At 48.5% G+C, this 16,780-nt stretch overlaps 1 protein-coding gene across 6 annotated transcripts in view; it reads left to right on the top strand.

The window, feature by feature from the left end:
• The window catches only part of IGF1R (insulin like growth factor 1 receptor), a 305,216-nt gene extending 291,495 nt beyond the window's left edge, over positions 1-13,721 (top strand). For all 6 annotated transcript variants that reach the window (XM_079912984.1, XM_079912983.1, XM_079912985.1 and 3 more), the window contains one exon: positions 6,414-13,721. In XM_079912984.1, coding sequence (XP_079769110.1) covers positions 6,414-6,795 — 382 coding nt within the window. In that variant the 3' untranslated portion in view covers positions 6,796-13,721. The remainder of the gene's footprint in view (positions 1-6,413) is intronic.
• Positions 13,722-16,780: the final 3,059 nt, after the last annotated feature.

Raw genomic sequence — 16,780 nt, 5'->3', positions numbered from 1 at the left:
TGCCTTAGCCTGGGAAGCAGAAACCATTGTCCTGTCAATAAACCAAGGTTTTTGGGGGTTTTTTTAAGCATTTTTAGTGTAGCTTCCAAGACTGAATCCCTAAGCTCCAGGTAGAGGGCGGGGTGGGGAGTGGGGGTGGAACTTGTTCTCCTGACTCTGACTGCGCTGCTTTTTCAGGGGTACGGCAGCTGGGTATCCTGCTCTTTAACTGCTGCCTCTGAGCATTTGCTCAGCCAAAGCCTGTTCTATCCCAGGGACAGCTTGCGTGGAATTAGGAAAGAGGCCAGAGAATGCTGCAGGAAAGGGAACATCTTTGCCTCAGAGTGTGTGTGTATGTGTGAGTGTGAGAGTGTGTGTGAGAGTGTGTGAGTGTATAAGAGTGTGAGTCTGTGTGTGTGAGTGTGAGAGCATCTGTGAGAGTGTGTGTGAGAGTGTGTGAGAATGTGTGTGTGTGAGTGCATGAGAGTGTGTGTGAGTCTGTGTGTGAGAGTGTATGTGTCTGAGTGTGAGAGTGTGTGTGAGTGTATGTGTGTGTATGAGTGTGTATGAGGGTGTGTGTGTGAATGTATGTGTGCGAGTGTGTGTGTGTCTGTGTGTGGGTATAGGAGTGTGAGTCTGTGTGAGACTGTATGTGTGCATGTGTGTGTGTGTGAGTGTGAGAGTGTGAGTCTGTGTGTGTGTGTGTGTGTGTGTGTGTGTGTGTGTTGGGGGGGTACCCACTGATCATCTGAGCATGGGCCCAGACTAGGAAACGTACATGTGTCCTGGACGTGGGGCACAGGATACACCCACGCATGACAGGAAGCTCCTCTCCTCAGAGGGCTGTGCATAAGGGGGCAGTGGGCATCCTGGATCCCTCACCAACAGACTCCCTAGTACAGCCTCTTCAGACTTCAGGACCCAAAAATGGAAGAGATGCACATGGCCACTTAGTGCATTTTCTTGCCCCTGGTGGAAACTCTCCCTCTCTCCACCTGTGTCAGCTTTTTTTAATTGCAGTATAACATTACCCGAAACCTAACAGTTTAAGACAACAATAAGCATTTATTATCTCACAGAGTTTCTGGAGGTCAGAGATCCAGGAGCAGCTTAGCTGGCTGGCTCTGGCCGGGGGTCTCCTGAGGTCACAGTCTGGCTGGCAGCCAGGGCTGCAGTCATCTGAAGGCTTGACCAGGGCTGGGATCCACTTCCAAGATGCAGAACTCATGCCACCAGTTGCCACGTGAGGCCTTAGTTCCTCTGTGATGCTGCTTGAGTGTCGTCGTGACATGCAGCTGGCTTCTTCTAGAGCAGGGCTCAGAAAACCTTTTCTCCAAAAGGACAGATAGTAAATATTTTCAGCTCTGTGGGCCCCTACGATCTCAACTGCAGCTACTCAACTCTGCTGTTGTACAAGAGCAGCCAGAGACATCACAGGAACAAGTGTGGCCGTGCTCCAAGAAAACTTTATTTCTGGATACTGAAATTTGAATTTCACATAGCTTTCATTTTGTCACAAAATATTATTCTTCTTTGATTTTTTTTAAACGATTTACAAATATAAAAGCCATCCTTAGCTCATAGGCCTTACAAAATTAGACAGCTGGCCAGATTTGGCCCACGGGCCTAGAGCTTGCCTTCCCTACCCCAGAGCAATTGCTCCCACAGCAGAGCAGAAGCCACAGTGTTCTTTGTGGCCTGGAAGTCACGCTCCACGGTGTCCACAACCTCATATGGGCTACACGGGCAGCCTTATTTGATGTGAAAGGAGATTATGTGAGGCGTGGACACCAGGAAGTGAGGACCACTGGGGTGTCAGAGGCCAGCCACCACACCCTACTGATGACTGCCCCCCTCACAGGTGACTGCCCTCCACTTTGAACAGTGCAGCCACTGTATTCATTGTCAGCCCATTAGAAGAACAGCCTTCCTTCTGAGCAAAAATATAAGTAACAGAGTTTGAGGAGTGATGCCCACTGAATTGGCCTGAGCGTGTCTGGTGCCAGAAGAGAGTCTAACACTAGAAGTGGTGGTGTTTTAGCAAGCGTAGAAACAGTCCAAGAAAGCAGGTGTGAGCTTTGTTCGTGTGGTTTGGGGGTGGTGGGAGGAGAGGTACTGTTTTTGAGCTTTCTCGTTGACTTGAATAAACATTGTCTCTGAGAAATTTGTGGGACTCTTGAACTTGATCTGCACCCAGGTGACTGGAGTTTTAATATTAATTTAATATGCCTGGGAAGCAACCCCCCTGCCATGGGAAAGGCAGCATACTTCCTGTTCCCAGCCTAGAGTGACAAGGAAATTTACATGGAGAGGTTACTCTGGCATATTAAGTGTATAATTCAGGAGGCATTTCTGCCTCGCCATCTAGAACCCCCTTAGCAAATTTTTTTCCCTTCTAAGAAAAGAACAAAGTGAAAGGAGGCAAGTCAGTTTTATAAGGAGTGTCTGTATTGTCCTTGTGAATTTATTGATGAGCTTAGGTAAGGAAGACGTGTTCTGGGAGAGGGGTTCTTTTATTACAAAAAATGAAAGAATGGACTGTTGTTTCTCTCAGAGGAGAGGAGAGTCACTGAGCCCTCGGGAGTTGCCTAAAAGCCATCGTGGGCCGCCATGTGGGAGAGAGGTCGTGTGCTTCAGTTCCAGAGGTGTGAATGGCACCCATAGGGTAACAGGGTCGGATATGCAGTGGCTGCTGGTGGACCTCAGCTCAGCATCATTTCCCGGGAGCAGATGAAACTGGCTCTTCCCAAGTAGCCAACAGTCCTGATCCCCTCAATGGAACAGGGTACACAGCTTTGGAGGAAAGGTACCATGGTCCAGGCTGCAGAGTGTCTAGGCCCATGGGTCTCAACCCTGAGATTCAGTGTGAATCGATCAGCAAGTGGCATGAGACAGATTCGGCTTGTGGTTCAATGGTGGATCCGTGTTTTAAATTGACAACAAAGCTTGTCCTTAACCTTCTCTTGCACACAGGTCTCCATACTCACACCACCAATGTCCTTGAGCCCCTCTGAGTGAGTGCTGACTGCTCCAGCCCAGAGCTGGGAATGTGGGGAGTGGTCTGCACCCTCAGCAAGTCCGGTGACTGGAAGGACTGGACTCTGATGCTGGGACACGGGCTGGAGCAGAGGTGCGCGCTGAGCATGGACCATGTTCTCTGCGGGTGGGACTTTGACAGTGTGACACATCAAGAGCCTCTGCCAGGGAGGCCTTCAGTGTGCAGTGTTCAGAAAGGAATTTGAACTTTTTAGCCCAGAGAGTCATCAGCTCACGGATGAGTCTGAAAAAACTCAGTAGACTTTGGTGGTTTTGCAGTTTTCAAACATGGTTTTCCCCGTTGCTGATTAAAGCCCCCACATTGTCGGGAATTCTGGGCCAGTTTTGTGGGAATCCAGTGCTTGCGTGGGATCCAAACAGTCAGGAATGGCACTCATGCCCAGTTAGCCTGCAGTGGGCTTTTCCCTGGTGCACGGGCCCTGCCTTAGATCTCTGCCCCAAAACAGAGTAACCTGGGGTGAGCGGTCAGGCAGGCCCCTGTCCCACTGCCCCTACTGGCTGAGAAGTGGTCATAAGACAGTCCTGGCTGTTCAGGGCTGCCAGGAGGGGAGGAACGGGCGCAAATGAGCCCTGCAGGTCCTCTCTGGAATGCGGGCTCTCTGTCGTGAGTCCTCACCTGGACTGAGGCTGTGCCAGTGCTTAGGTGCTGGGCTGCCCTAGGCCGCTTGGCCCGTGCTTGCAGCCTGCCCGCACACAGCAGGGCCGGGGATGGGGAGGGGACAGTGAGCCGGATGAGACCATCACCCGGCCTCCGGGGTCACACCGGGGCAGCAGCTCCGTCTGGTCCTGCCCCTGCCCCAGGTGAAGGCTGCGTGCACGCACGCCTCCGATGCAGGCATTCAGTAAAGGACGACTCCAGCTCCCCGGAGCTGACCAGTTGTAAAAAACATGCTTTTTTAAAGAGGAGTTTTATCAGCTCATAAATCCTTCTAAAGTCTACTGGAAAGTTTTCTTGTGGAGACAGTGTAAACAAGGTCTTGAATCCCACAGAGTAAAAAGACTTCCTTTTATGGGCAGCAGTGGAAGGGCCGTGACTCTGGAATGGTTTAAAAGTGGTGTCACGTGGTTTGTTTGTGCTGATGTCACTCACATGCCTCCCCTGCTGGTGGCACCTTCTCAGCCCCAGGCCAAGGGGCACGGAGCCAGGGCACATCACGTGTCCTTGGCCCTGGCTGTGCTTCTATTCAGGGATAAGTCAGTCGGCCAGAGAGGAAATTGCAGCCGAGCCGTGGAGAGGGATTTCATGTATTTATGGCCCTTTTTTCTTTGCGGGGGGCGGGGGCGGTTATGGAAGGAGGCTTGTTTGCCATGTGACCCAAGGACAAGCTGCCAGTTTATCTGCAAAGCCCGCACGACACCTGTGACTGTCGGTGGACGGCCAGGAGAGGGAGAGCCTCCAGGCAGGACTGTGGTTTCTCTTGTTTAGGTTGAGAGAAAATTCCTCTTTCGAGGTCGGTGGCGTTCAAAGTGTAAAAACACCATTCACGAGAACTCCATCCCTGCACCACCCTCACTCGTTTGGGAACCTTGGACAAATTATTTAATCTCTTGGTACTTCCACTTCCTCATCTATAAAATGGGGCTATATTATGATACACACCTTCCCAGGCTCGTGAAGAGCAAAGCCATTTACACCCATAACACTACCGAGAGCATTAATTAACTACCGTGTGGTTAGTGCTGTGACCTAGTGTAGGTGATTCAGTTGGGAGGGGAAAGAACTAGTCAGTCTTCATGTTTTGTCTAATTCTTTTTCCGCTAGAGCAGGAGTGACAAGCTTTTTCTGTAAAGGCCCACACGGTAAATATTTCGGGCTTGTAGGCCAAACCATCTCAACTGTTCAACTCGTAGTTGTGGTTTGAAAGCAGCCATAGATCATATGTAAACAAACAGTGTTTCTGTTCCAATAAAACTTGATTTACAAAAGCAGGCAGCAGGCCTCTCTCCCATTCCCACCCTCCCTCAAGGTCACATCCTCTTCCCTCTGACTTGACCCGACACCGTTTTCCCACATCTTTCAAGGTAGCTGGCGGATCGACATGGGAGTTTTCCTGTCCCCACAGGCTTTCTCTCCTTGGAACTTGAACTTTCCCTGGGGCCAGACTTAGGCAGTTGCTCTGTCTGTCAAGTGTCAGCCTGACAGGGGCCAGAAGCCAGTTTGGGGTGCTTTGAGCTTCCTAGATGTGGGTAGTTCCATTGGCCATTTTTATTGAAAACGATCTCATTAGCCAGAAGTTTTAAAACAAAACATAGAATAGAATTTTCTAGCGAGAACAGAAGTGGAAGGGAAGGCACTTTGGTCTTCCTGAGAAAGGACTGCTGGCCAGTCCCTTCTCGGAACCTTCTCCACACTCTGGCCAGCCTGGACCTTTGTTCAGCCACCTCCTTTGTGCGCCAGCGGTCTACTTGGCTGGACCACTCTGCATTCCAGGTGAATAAGAAGCACCTCTCCTCCTGCGGCCATTCTGAGCCTCGTCAGAGCCTGGGCCTTCCCTGGCTGTCCTGGCAGCACCCTGCTTTTCCGGTGCAGCCTCCTGCCCTGGGGGCTCAGGCCCAACGCCGGGTTCCCCCCTGTGGCCACGTGACTCTGAGGGCTTCCCAGGGGCTGCAGCCCAGGTGCCCTCTCTGCCTGCCCCAGGCCTGTGCAGGGACTCTGCCACCAGGCTCTCCCTGCTGGCTTGTTGGCATCTGGCTCAGGGACCCCCTGGGCCTCTCACTGGGTTCAGGGCAGCCGGGCTCCCAGGCCGGCTCTGCCACCCCAGGGCATGCAGTGAGCAGCCTGAGCCCTGGCGCCAGACATGGGTCGTGCGCCCCTTCTGTCTTGCAGCCATGCTGCCTGGCACTGCCTGTCCTCAGTTCTCTGCCAGTGGTCCCCTGCCACCAGGAGGAAGAGTAGAAATAGCATGGGTGGAACTGAAGGCGAGATCACTGTGGGGAAAGCTGTGATCAGTGCTCAGCCTTATTAGTGAGAAACCAGAGGTTTCTTGCATTCTAATTCTGGAAATAATGTTTCATCAGTGGCTGCAAGAGATGCTTCAAATAGAAAGCTGGTTTGTTTTTAATGTAAATAATACCTGTAATAGCAGACTTGTGTGGAACCTGTATTTGTCCTTCTCAGGAAGTGAGAGTTTGGGTTTTGTATTGTGGAGGGTCCTGGGTCTGGATGAAGTGACTGCACTGGTGGACGTTAAGTCAGGAGAAGCTGGAGGCTACTTGCGCCATCAAGATAGAAAGCCAGAGGCCCAGACAGGCAGCAGAACTGCTTTGGCACACTTGCTGTACACATGTAGGTGGGGAAGCCACAGCAAGTAGCCACAGGGCTGCTCGGCCGCGGCCCCCTTCTAGGCTGGGCCCATCTCTGTCTATCTTCCCCTCAGGTTTGAACTGATGCGCATGTGCTGGCAGTACAACCCCAAGATGAGGCCTTCCTTCCTGGAAATCATCAGCAGCATCAAGGACGAGATGGAGCCCGGCTTCCGGGAGGTCTCCTTCTACTACAGCGAGGAGAACAAGCCACCTGAGCCAGAGGAGCTGGACCTAGAGCCGGAGAACATGGAGAGTGTCCCCTTGGACCCCTCGGCATCCTCGTCCTCCCTGCCACTGCCCGACAGACACTCAGGACACAAGGCCGAGAACGGTCCGGGCCCTGGCGTGCTGGTCCTTCGAGCCAGCTTCGACGAGAGACAGCCTTATGCGCACATGAACGGGGGCCGCAAGAAGGAGCGGGCCTTGCCTCTGCCCCAGTCCTCGACCTGCTGATCCTGGATCCCGATCCGTGCAAACAGTAACGTGCGCACACGGCGGCGGGTGGGGGGGGAGAGTTTTAACAATCTATTCACAGCCTCCTGTACCTCAGTGGATCTTCAGAACTGCCATTGCTGCCCACGGGAGACGGCTTCTCTGCAGTAAACACATTTGGGATGTTCCTTTTTTCAATATGCAAGCAGCTTTTTATTTCCCTACCCAAACCCTTAACTGACATGGGCCTTCAAGAACCTTAATGACAACACTTAATAGCAACAGAACACTTGAGAATCAAGTCTCCTCTCTCTCCCTGTCTCTCTCTCCCTCTCTCTCACCTTTCTCTTTCTTTCTGCTTCATGATGGAAACACATTTGCTGCAAGCCCGACGCCCTTTGTATTGGATTGAGGCAACGTCTGTCCCTCCATGGCCCCCCTGAACACACCTGCCGGTCACCATAGGTCTTTATAAAACACGTTGAGACAGGATTTTTTAACCGTATCTTTAACATTTTTAGGGACATACGAAATTTACAAAGGGCCATCGTTCATCCAAGGTTGTTACCATGTTAACGCTGCCAAATTCTGCCAAAACCCCGAACTTTCTCCCTCACCGTCCCCGCACTGTTCTTTTGTTTCCAGAGGCCTGAGCGAGCATGGTAGCTAGTCACTCGTTAAGAGCCACGCTGGTGATGCTCTCCATCCGATCATCCCCTGGTGTTCTTTTCAAGTCTCACATTCACACAGGTCTGATTGCTTTTGACGAGGTTATTATTTGGGGGAACTGGACAGAATGAGACTTCCTCTCAGTGAAGATGGCTTCCCCGCTCCCCCTTCTGCACCCACACCTTCTAGCCCCCAGGAATTCTGGAGGAAACAGGTCCTGTCGGGAGCCTGGAAGACAGGCTTTGAGTAAAGGTCGTCCACGTGCCAGTCTCCTGTCCCCGCCCCAGCTCCCCACCTGGCCCCCAAGAACACAGATGGGAAGGGGTATCCAGGGACTCAGCCCAACTGTTTATGCAAGTTTGCAAGGAAAGAAATTCAAATACCACAACAACAGTACGAAGAAAAGCAGTAAATGGATTCAAGCATTCTAAGCTTTGTTGACATTTTCTCTGTTACTAGGACTTCTTCATGGGTCTTACAGTTCTATGTTAGACCATGAAACATTTGCATACACATCGTCTTTAATGTCACTTTTATAACTTTTTTACGGTTCAGATATTCATCTATACGTCTGTACAGAAAAAAAAAAAGCTGCTATTTTTTTTGTTCTTTATCTTTGTGGATTTAATCTATGAAAACCTTCAGGTCTACCCTCTTCCCTCTCTGCTCACTCCAAGAAACTTCTTATGCTTTGTACTAGAGTGCGTGACTTTCTTCCTCTTTTCCCAGTAATTGATACTTATATAACATAATTTGCCATGAACTGTTTGATGCCTTTTTATAAATACATACCCCTCCCCACTCCCCCTGCCCCGTTAGTTCTACTCTACCCCATAGGCTCTGTGGGCACGAGGCTGGTGAGGGGAGCAGGTGGAGAGAAGGCGGGCGCCTGCCCTGGACCCTCTCTCCCCAGCCTGCTCTCACAGAGCATTTGAGTCTGTTACAGTGCAAGACATGATACAAACTCAGGTCAGAAAAAAAAGGTTAAATATTTCGCACATCCTTGTTCAGTGTTTATATTCATCATTGTTGAAAAGTCTCACCTTCTCTTTCCCTTGCCTTTGTTTTGGTTGTGACACACATATATCTATTTTTTTAATTCTTGGGTACAACAGCAGTTTTAACTGCAGACACTAGGCATTTGGATTACTATTTTGTTTTTAATGGATATTTAACCCTTCCATCCCATGGAAAACAGCTGCTGAGGCCAGGGGTGCAGCCGAGCGCGCTCCAGTGGGCCCGTCTGCGGCTTCCCGCCACCACCCTCCAGACCGACCTCCCTGTCCTTAGAGCTAGGGACTCCCCAGAGACCCCCTGGCACCAGCGGGGAGTAGGGCGCAGGGGCAGTATCCTCGGGGTGCCGGCCAGCCCGCTGCCAGCACGGGAAAGCGCAGGCGCCGCGGGGCCAAAGCCCGGCGCTCCCCTCCAGGGGACAGGAGCCCTGGCGCAGGCGCGCTGTTCCTCGGCCAGGAAGCCGCGTCCTCGGGGCCGGGGGGTCTTGTTTTGTTTAGTTTTTAGCACTTCTCACCAGAGTGATGACAGCACAAGAGTTGCTTCTGGGATGGAAATGTTTAAATTATGAGTAAGAACAAAGCTACAACATAATGATTGCTAGTTGTGACTGGAGATTAAACACAAAAAAGAAAGTTTGTAGTGCTTTTTTGCTTGTCAGTAGTTTCAGTCCCACTATTTTCTCTAGTCTCTGTCCCATAGTTTTTCCCTTAAAAAAAAAATGAAAAAAAGAAAAAATTAATTAAGAAGGTATTATATGTAGTTTTCTTTTAATTTATTTTGTGATACCAGTTTCAATCACTGTAGAGAAGCCCCCTTATGAATTTAAATACTGAGAAAAGGGTTTTTGTGTGTGTGTGTGTATGTGTGTGTGTGTGTGTGTGTGTGTGTGTGTGTAAGACGGGACAGTTTTTGGGTTTTTGTTGGTTTTTTTTCCAAACATTTATCTACCTCACTCTTATTTTTTATATGTGTATATATAAAAAGAATACATCTCACATTTCTCAGCACCTGACAATATGCCGTTGATACTGGTAACCTCATCCACACCACAGGCCGTACACACCAGGTGACGCAGGGAGAGGCCAGGCTGTATTCCGGGGTCAAAGCAACACTAGCTCACCTCTCCACTCATTTCGAACAGCTCTCCTTTTTCTGCGACGTCTCATTTTGCGTCGCTTCTGTTGTTCTCCTGACTCGGTATCCCAAGAGGTGGAGAGGGGCCCGGCCCAGTTGTCTTGGAAACCAGCTACTTGGTGCAGATTGGGTGGCGGACAGGGAACAGCAGTGGTTTCCAGGTCTTGAGGACAGGCAGTGCTGGGGCCGGGGTCAGGTGGTGTCTCCTTAGGGCCCCCGTTGTCCCTGTGGCCGTAGGGTGGGTGCTGGGCTTCCGGCTAGGCCGGCTCAGCCCCTCGTGCAGCCGTTTGGGCGCCAAAAGCCCGCTCCGGGTTCCTGACCTGACGGCCAGTCTCATGTGGAATGTACGGAGAAGAGCCCCCTTCTCCCTCTCCGGGCAGTTCTCTCAACCTCACCCTCACCTCCTCCCCAGGGGCAAACAAAGACGTACCAAACCTTCGGGCTGGAAGGGGCCAGCGGTGGGCGCCGTGCCCCCGCTGGGGCTGTGCCTCACCCCCTCATCCCGCAGTTCACGGGGTGGACGGCGCACCCCCTCCAGCAGCTGCTCTCACAGGCACTAGCGTTTTTTCTGGGAAACGCAGTGGGCGTCTCCCAAAGTGTGGCGGCTCCTTTACAGTCCCAGGACTGCAGTTACACTCAGGAGCTCTTCCCTCCTGCTAGAGCACCCCTCCTCTTTCCCAAGTCCCCTGGGATCTTAAGGTCATTGAGAAATAATGTTTGATCAGGGTTTCCCGCTTCCACACTGTAGGTGACCCCTTGGAATAGTGGCCTCTCCTCTCTTTTGCACATACCTACCGGTTTCCACAACTGGATTTCTACAGATCATTCAGCTGGTTATAAGGGTTTTGTTTAAACTGTCCGAGTTGTTGGTGTCACTTTTTGTTTTATGTAAGTGGTTTTCCTTTTAAGTAGAAAGAAAACACTAACAGTATAGTGCCCATCATAACAAATGCTTCAGAAACACTTAAATAAAAGAAAATTTTGCTTGTGTGATGGTGCAGTCATTTTACTGGACCAAACCACCCACCTTAACTATACCAAGGCATCATCTATCCACAGTTCTAGCCTAATTTTATGCTGATTTTCCCACCTCTTCTTGGTTTCCTCCTTTGTATGCTCCAAATAACTTAAGCTGAGTTGTGGCATTCTCCATGCAGCCTCCTGACAGCAGCTCACACTGCTTGAAGTGACGTGAACCACTGAGGCACATCATTGAACTGATGTGAGCATTAAAACATGATCACACACAGCCCTTCCCTGAGGCAGCAGGAGCTGGTGTATTCTGGAGACGTTGTTGAACTTCAGCTGGGTGAGACCCAGACCACCCCAGGACTCCCTTAGAGGATGTCCTGACTTTTGACACAGTTGGAATGTGCTTCCCCCTTGGAAGATAGAAGACCGTGTTCATGGCCGACACTGGCCTTTCCTTCCAGCCTGTTTCTTATGACTTGGAACAACATTTCAATGATAGAAAAAATGGTTATTGTGGAACTAAATGGCAAAATGCTTGGCATGAAGTGGTGTGTTTCAGTTGGGATAACAGATGTAAGAGCCAAGTATGACGCCAAATTCTAGGCCAGTTTGTTCCACCAAAACCTCTTTCTCAGCAGCCCACCTCTGCTGGCAGGTGGCTGCACGGGATGCAGGCCGCTGTTATGGCAAGGTCACACTTAGATCAGTGAGAAGGCTAGGATGCTTGGTCCAAGGTCCTCAGCTGTCACTGTTGGGTCCTCCAGCCAGACAGTGTCAAAGGCAACTCCTTTTGAAAACACAGGCGCCCTCCAGTTGACAGTAAAGCTCCATGGTATGCCTTGGCCCATTCCAGCAGTCCCAGTAATGCATTTAAGGTTTGGGGTTTGTTCTTTTGTTAATGGTACTTTTGTGTTTGTTGGCTGTCTTTTCATTTCCTGGGCTAAGCAGCATTGGGAGATATGGACCAGAGATCCACTCTTTAAGAACCAGTGATGAAAATCAAACTTTCTTACTCCACTCTGACATAGTTGGTGGTACCAATGAGAACTTCAAGAGAGGATGTTGTTTAGATTGAACCTCTGTTGCCAGAGATGCTGAAGATACAGACCTTGGACAGGCCAGAGGGTTTCGTTTTTGGCCTGCAGCTTAGATGACTAGTTGGTCATTTAGAGAAAAAGCAGATGAACACTCCTTGATGGTGGAATGATAAGGCAGCAGGAAACCATTCTAACAGGGATCATGAATGACGTGGAGAGAGGAAGCACGAGCAGAAGGTACAGGGCTTGGAAGAAGTGTGGGCTGTGCTTGGAACTTGATGGTTTCTGAAGGTATCAGACCACATCAAGGCTCAACAGTCATCCATGGGCATTTGGTTTCAACAGATAAACCTAACATCCTACTTTGGAAACTGTTACTGCGGAGTTCAGTCAAATTGTTCCAAGAACGCAAACTGCATCTCACCCGTCAGGTGTCAGTTCTGGGGCATGACTTTAGGGTTTTGTTTTATTTTGTTTCTGCAAGAACATAATGATCACTCATCTGTATGTCCATGTTTGTGTGTGTCCACATCTTTCTGGTAAACATCGTTGTAATTAGTCACTCATTAGCGTTTTCAATAGGGCTCTTAAGTCCAGTAGATTACGGGTAGTCAGTTGACGAAGATCTGGTTTACAAGAACTAATTAAATGTTTCATTGCATTTTTGTAAGAACATAGAATAATTTTATAAAATGTTTGTAGTTTATAATTGCTGAGAATAATTTAAAGACACTTTTTTTCTCTGTGTGTGCAAATGTGTGTTTGTGATCCATTTTTTTAGGACACCTGTTTACTAGCTAGCTTTACAATATGCCAAAAAAGGATTTTTCCCTGACCCAAGCCGTAGTTCACCCTCTTTCCCCCCATGTTTTGTGCCCTAGTTTATAACAAAGGAATGATGATGATTTAAGAAGTAGTTCTGTATCTTCAGTATCTTGGTCTTCCAGAACCCTCTGGTTGGGCAGGGGATCATCTTTTACTGGTCATTTCCCTTTGGAGTGTAGCTACTTTAACAGACTGAAAGAACCTCACTGGCCAAGGAAAGAGCAGAGGTGTTGCAGCCCAGTGGTGCCATGGCACCTTCGGCACCTGGTTGGGTCGGTTTGGTAGTTGTACTGTTATACAATGCCTTGAGATGGAAGGACTCCGTTGCGTAGCTAATGGTTTTCACAGTGAGCACAGCATACAGACTTATCACACAAAAGATGGTAATTCTGGTGCACGCAGGCCATTTGCTTACATGCCTCATATCATGATTAATGCTTTGCTATAATAAGGAAGAGACCCTATTTATTTTTATTTAAGGCAGAACACCGAACATAGATTTTTTTTCAGTACAAAACAAATTCTTTTTAATAAAAACTATACACACACCAGATTTTTTTAAGTTTGACTCCATTTCCTCTAGCTCCCAATGGGTTATTGGCCATGTCAACACAACCCCACAAAATCCCCATCATTGGCAACATTTGGGTGTTTTGCTCTACATGGGAGAAAGATCCAGAAACAATTTGGGTTTTGTTTGCAACTTTTCATTTGGATGTTTGGCGTTGCACAGACACATCCACAGGTGGAGTAGATGCTTGGCAAAAACACCTGTCTGCTTTCTAAGCCAGTGAGGTTGAGGTGAGAGGTTTGCCAGAGTTTGTCTACCTCTGGGACAAAAAAAAAAAAAAAAAAAAAATCAAACCAGAAGGCGCGATGGAATGGATGCATCGCAAATAATGCATTTTCTGAGTTTTCTTGTTTAAATAAAAAAAAAGTTTTTAAAAAAAAGTAAAAAAAAAAAAAGGTAATAACATGGCCAATTTGTTACATAAAATGACTTTCTGTGTATAAATTATTCCTAAAAAAATTCCTCTGTTTATATAAAAAATCAGTAGATGAAAAAAATTTCAAAAGGTTTTTTTGTATATTCTGTTGTAAGAATTTATTCCTGTTACTGCGATATACTCTGGATTCTTTATGGAAAACAAAGAAACTGTCTATTTTGAATGGCTGAAGCTAAGGCAACTTTAGTTTCTCTTACTCTGCTTTTTTCTAGTAGTTAAAGTACTACATGGTTTAAGTTAAATAAAAGAATTCCGTATGCATTTTTGGTCTCTGATTTTGCCCCACCCTCCACCCCTTCTGGAAGAATCACCACACTTCTGAGCAGGGAAGCTGAGCTACGTGTGGCATGTGTGTTCACACATATCGCTGGGAGGTGCTCTGCATGCAGGCTTCGCTCTATTTCTGACAGCTGAACCTTCTCAGCATGCAAATTGCTGGTGAACAGGGAAGCTATTCTGTTTCTCACTCCATTAAATCAGCCAGAAGAACATTTGAATACATAAAATATAGAAATCTGTACTTGATTTTTGAATGATGTGTAGACTTTTCTGCCGACATAAGTCAGGGCAGGTTTGATCTGGGTGACTCTGGGGCAAAGGACTTTCTGCACATTTTCATGTCCTCGTCGGTCACCTCCTCAGAGGGCGCAGGTGAGGCCATAGACACGCACACAGGGTGCAGCTCCCTGGCGCTGCTCAGAAATGTTAGTTACTTTCCAGCCAGCGAGCTTGGCCTGCCCCAGGGACTCTACAATCTGGGCATCGTTATCTTTGCCAGGGGAAATGGTTATGGTAGGAAGTGTGAATACATGTTCTAAGGAAACAAGCTGTACATGTTCTAGAATCAAACCTGAGACACATCAGGAAGACAAGCTCATCATTCATTAAACTTTGATCATGGGAAATTATACTCCAGTAATAAAATCAGGCTACTGGACAAAGCGCTAATTAGCAAGGTGTAGGCAGCAGAAGTAAATGAAAGGCCATGCTTACTAAAGACCTGGTGAGTCTCAAATACTTGGACCTAAAAACAAAAAAGAGGGGACTCTCAAGCTTGGCATTGCCCCGGGGTTTTGCTTACCATTGTCACGGAGTGCCTGGCACTCGGGGGACCCTTACTAGATGACCAATGACTAACAGGCTCATTTCTGAGGCTTGGGTGGGTGTCTGGGCTCTAGTGGGGAGGACACAGGAGCCCAGCAGGATTCCCACCTTCCCCGGTGGGTGATGCCATGCTTCCAGGCTGTGGAGGCGCAGTCTGCACCTGTCCTCAGCCAGAGGAGCTGCAGTTTCTTCTGAGGATGAAGGTGCTGGGTCTTTAGAAGTGTTAGACCCTCTCCCCACCATGCCACTGCTTAAGGCCACAATCCAGCAGGGCTATTTCCATATTTACCCTCACAGGTCCAGCAACAAGCCCACATTCAGTAAAGTTTCCTCTCATCACTGATGGACTTTCACATCCATTCTCTCACCAGATCTTCACAACAACTCTGCAAAGGAAGGATTTTTTATTACTCTGTTTTACAGATGAGCAAACACGCAGATATGTCCAAGACCCCCAGCTATTAAATGACCAACCGAGGGCTCAGCCTTTTGAAGCTGTGTCAGCTTTCAAACTGTCTCAGAACTGCTGCGTATCAGCCATAACTAAACAGACCCCAGTGTGTATCAACGGGGGATGGCAGGCCACTTAGCCCAGGATGTGAACTGGGCCTCTGGGGTTCTCCCTAAAAAACCTTGGAGGCCACAGAGGGGAGATGACAGGGACGTTCATCAAGAGGGAGCTCTGGGCCTCCAACTGGATGACATCTAAGAGTTCGCTTGGCGCCAAGCCATACGCATTTTACAATCTGAAATAACACTGGAGCCGGGTCCCAGAGGACGCCTGCTTGCCACCGTCCTGAGACAGAAGCTAAAATAAGGGGGTGTCCAGGGCTCTGGGTAGCAGGTGTTTGCCTACAACTACAGAAGGCTCTCCACATTAACAGCCGTGCAGCAGGACCTATGCTTGCTGGCCAGACCATCCCACCCCACTTGCTGCCTTTGATCTGATACAGTAGGACTTTGATTTTTATGGCAAGTGAGCCAGTTTCATTTGCAAAGGGGTCCTGTAAAGACTATTACAAATGCACAAGTGTGCTGGAGGGCTAATGGTAAAGTGAGTTCCTTTGCCCAGTTCCTTTGTTATTAAGGTGCAGCTGCTTTTTCTTACAGTGAATAAACCTGGGTACTAAGTGACGATTTTTTTTAATGGAATTAAGTGGAAAATGATAGCTGTGAGCATACCAACATAAGAAGAAATTTCCCAGAGCTTAGCCACCTTCAAGCTCTTTCTCCAAAATACAGTGTTGCTAATGGGGTTCCCAATGGAAATTTGCCCCCAGAAAACACGGGACAAGTAAAACCTTGTTGTGAACAGCTTAGAACCGTGTCATAAAGGCAAAATGAAAGATGAAAAGGGGAGGTTCTGTTTCTTAAAATGTAGGGATAACACTGACCATGGCAGAGAAGCTAAACCCAGCTATTAACCTTTGCTTTAGGACCAAACACTACTGGGGGAATGTAAAGTGATACAGCTGCCATGGAAAGCAGTATAGCAGCTCCTCCAAAAAAGTAAACATAGAATTACCTTATGATCCAGCAGTATACACACATATACACACACACCAGCATTCTAACAGATATTTGCACACCAGTGTTCATAGTAGTAGTATTCAAAATAACCAAAAGGTAAAAGCAACCCAGTGTCCATCAAAAGGTGAATGGGGCTTCCCTGGTGGCGCAGTGGTTGAGAGTCCGCCTGCCGATGCAGGGGACGCAGGTTCGCGCCCCGGTCTGGGAAGATCCCACATGCCGCGGAGCGGCTGGGCCCGTGAGCCATGGCCGCTGAGCCTGCGCATCTGGAGCCTGTGCTCCGCAATGGGAGAGGCCACAACAGTGAGAGGCCCGCGTACCACAAAAACAAAACAAAACAAAAAGATGAATGGATAAACAAAATGTGGTCTCTACATACAATGGAATATTATTCAGCCTCAAAGGAAGGAAATTCTGATGCATGCCACAACATGGATGAACCCTGAAGACATTATGCTAAGTGAAACAAGCCAGTCACAAAAGGACAAGGATTCCATTTATATGAGGTCCCTAGAGAAGTTAAATTCAGAGATGGAGGGTAGAATAATAGACGCCAAGGGCCGGGGTTGGGGAGAAGGGTGGAGACACTGTTTAATGGGGACAGAGTTTCCGTTTGGGATGATGAGAAAATCCTGGAGATGGAATGGTGGTGATGGTTGCACAAGTGAATGTACATAATGCCACTGAACACTTAAAGATGGTTAAAATGGCAAA

The sequence above is a fragment of the Stenella coeruleoalba genome (genome assembly GCF_951394435.1).
Source record: "Stenella coeruleoalba genome assembly, chromosome: 2".
Classification (NCBI taxonomy): Eukaryota; Metazoa; Chordata; class Mammalia; order Artiodactyla; family Delphinidae; genus Stenella; species Stenella coeruleoalba.
The sequence above is the reverse complement of the archived record's forward strand: the minus strand, read 5'-3'. Positions and strand labels throughout refer to the sequence as shown.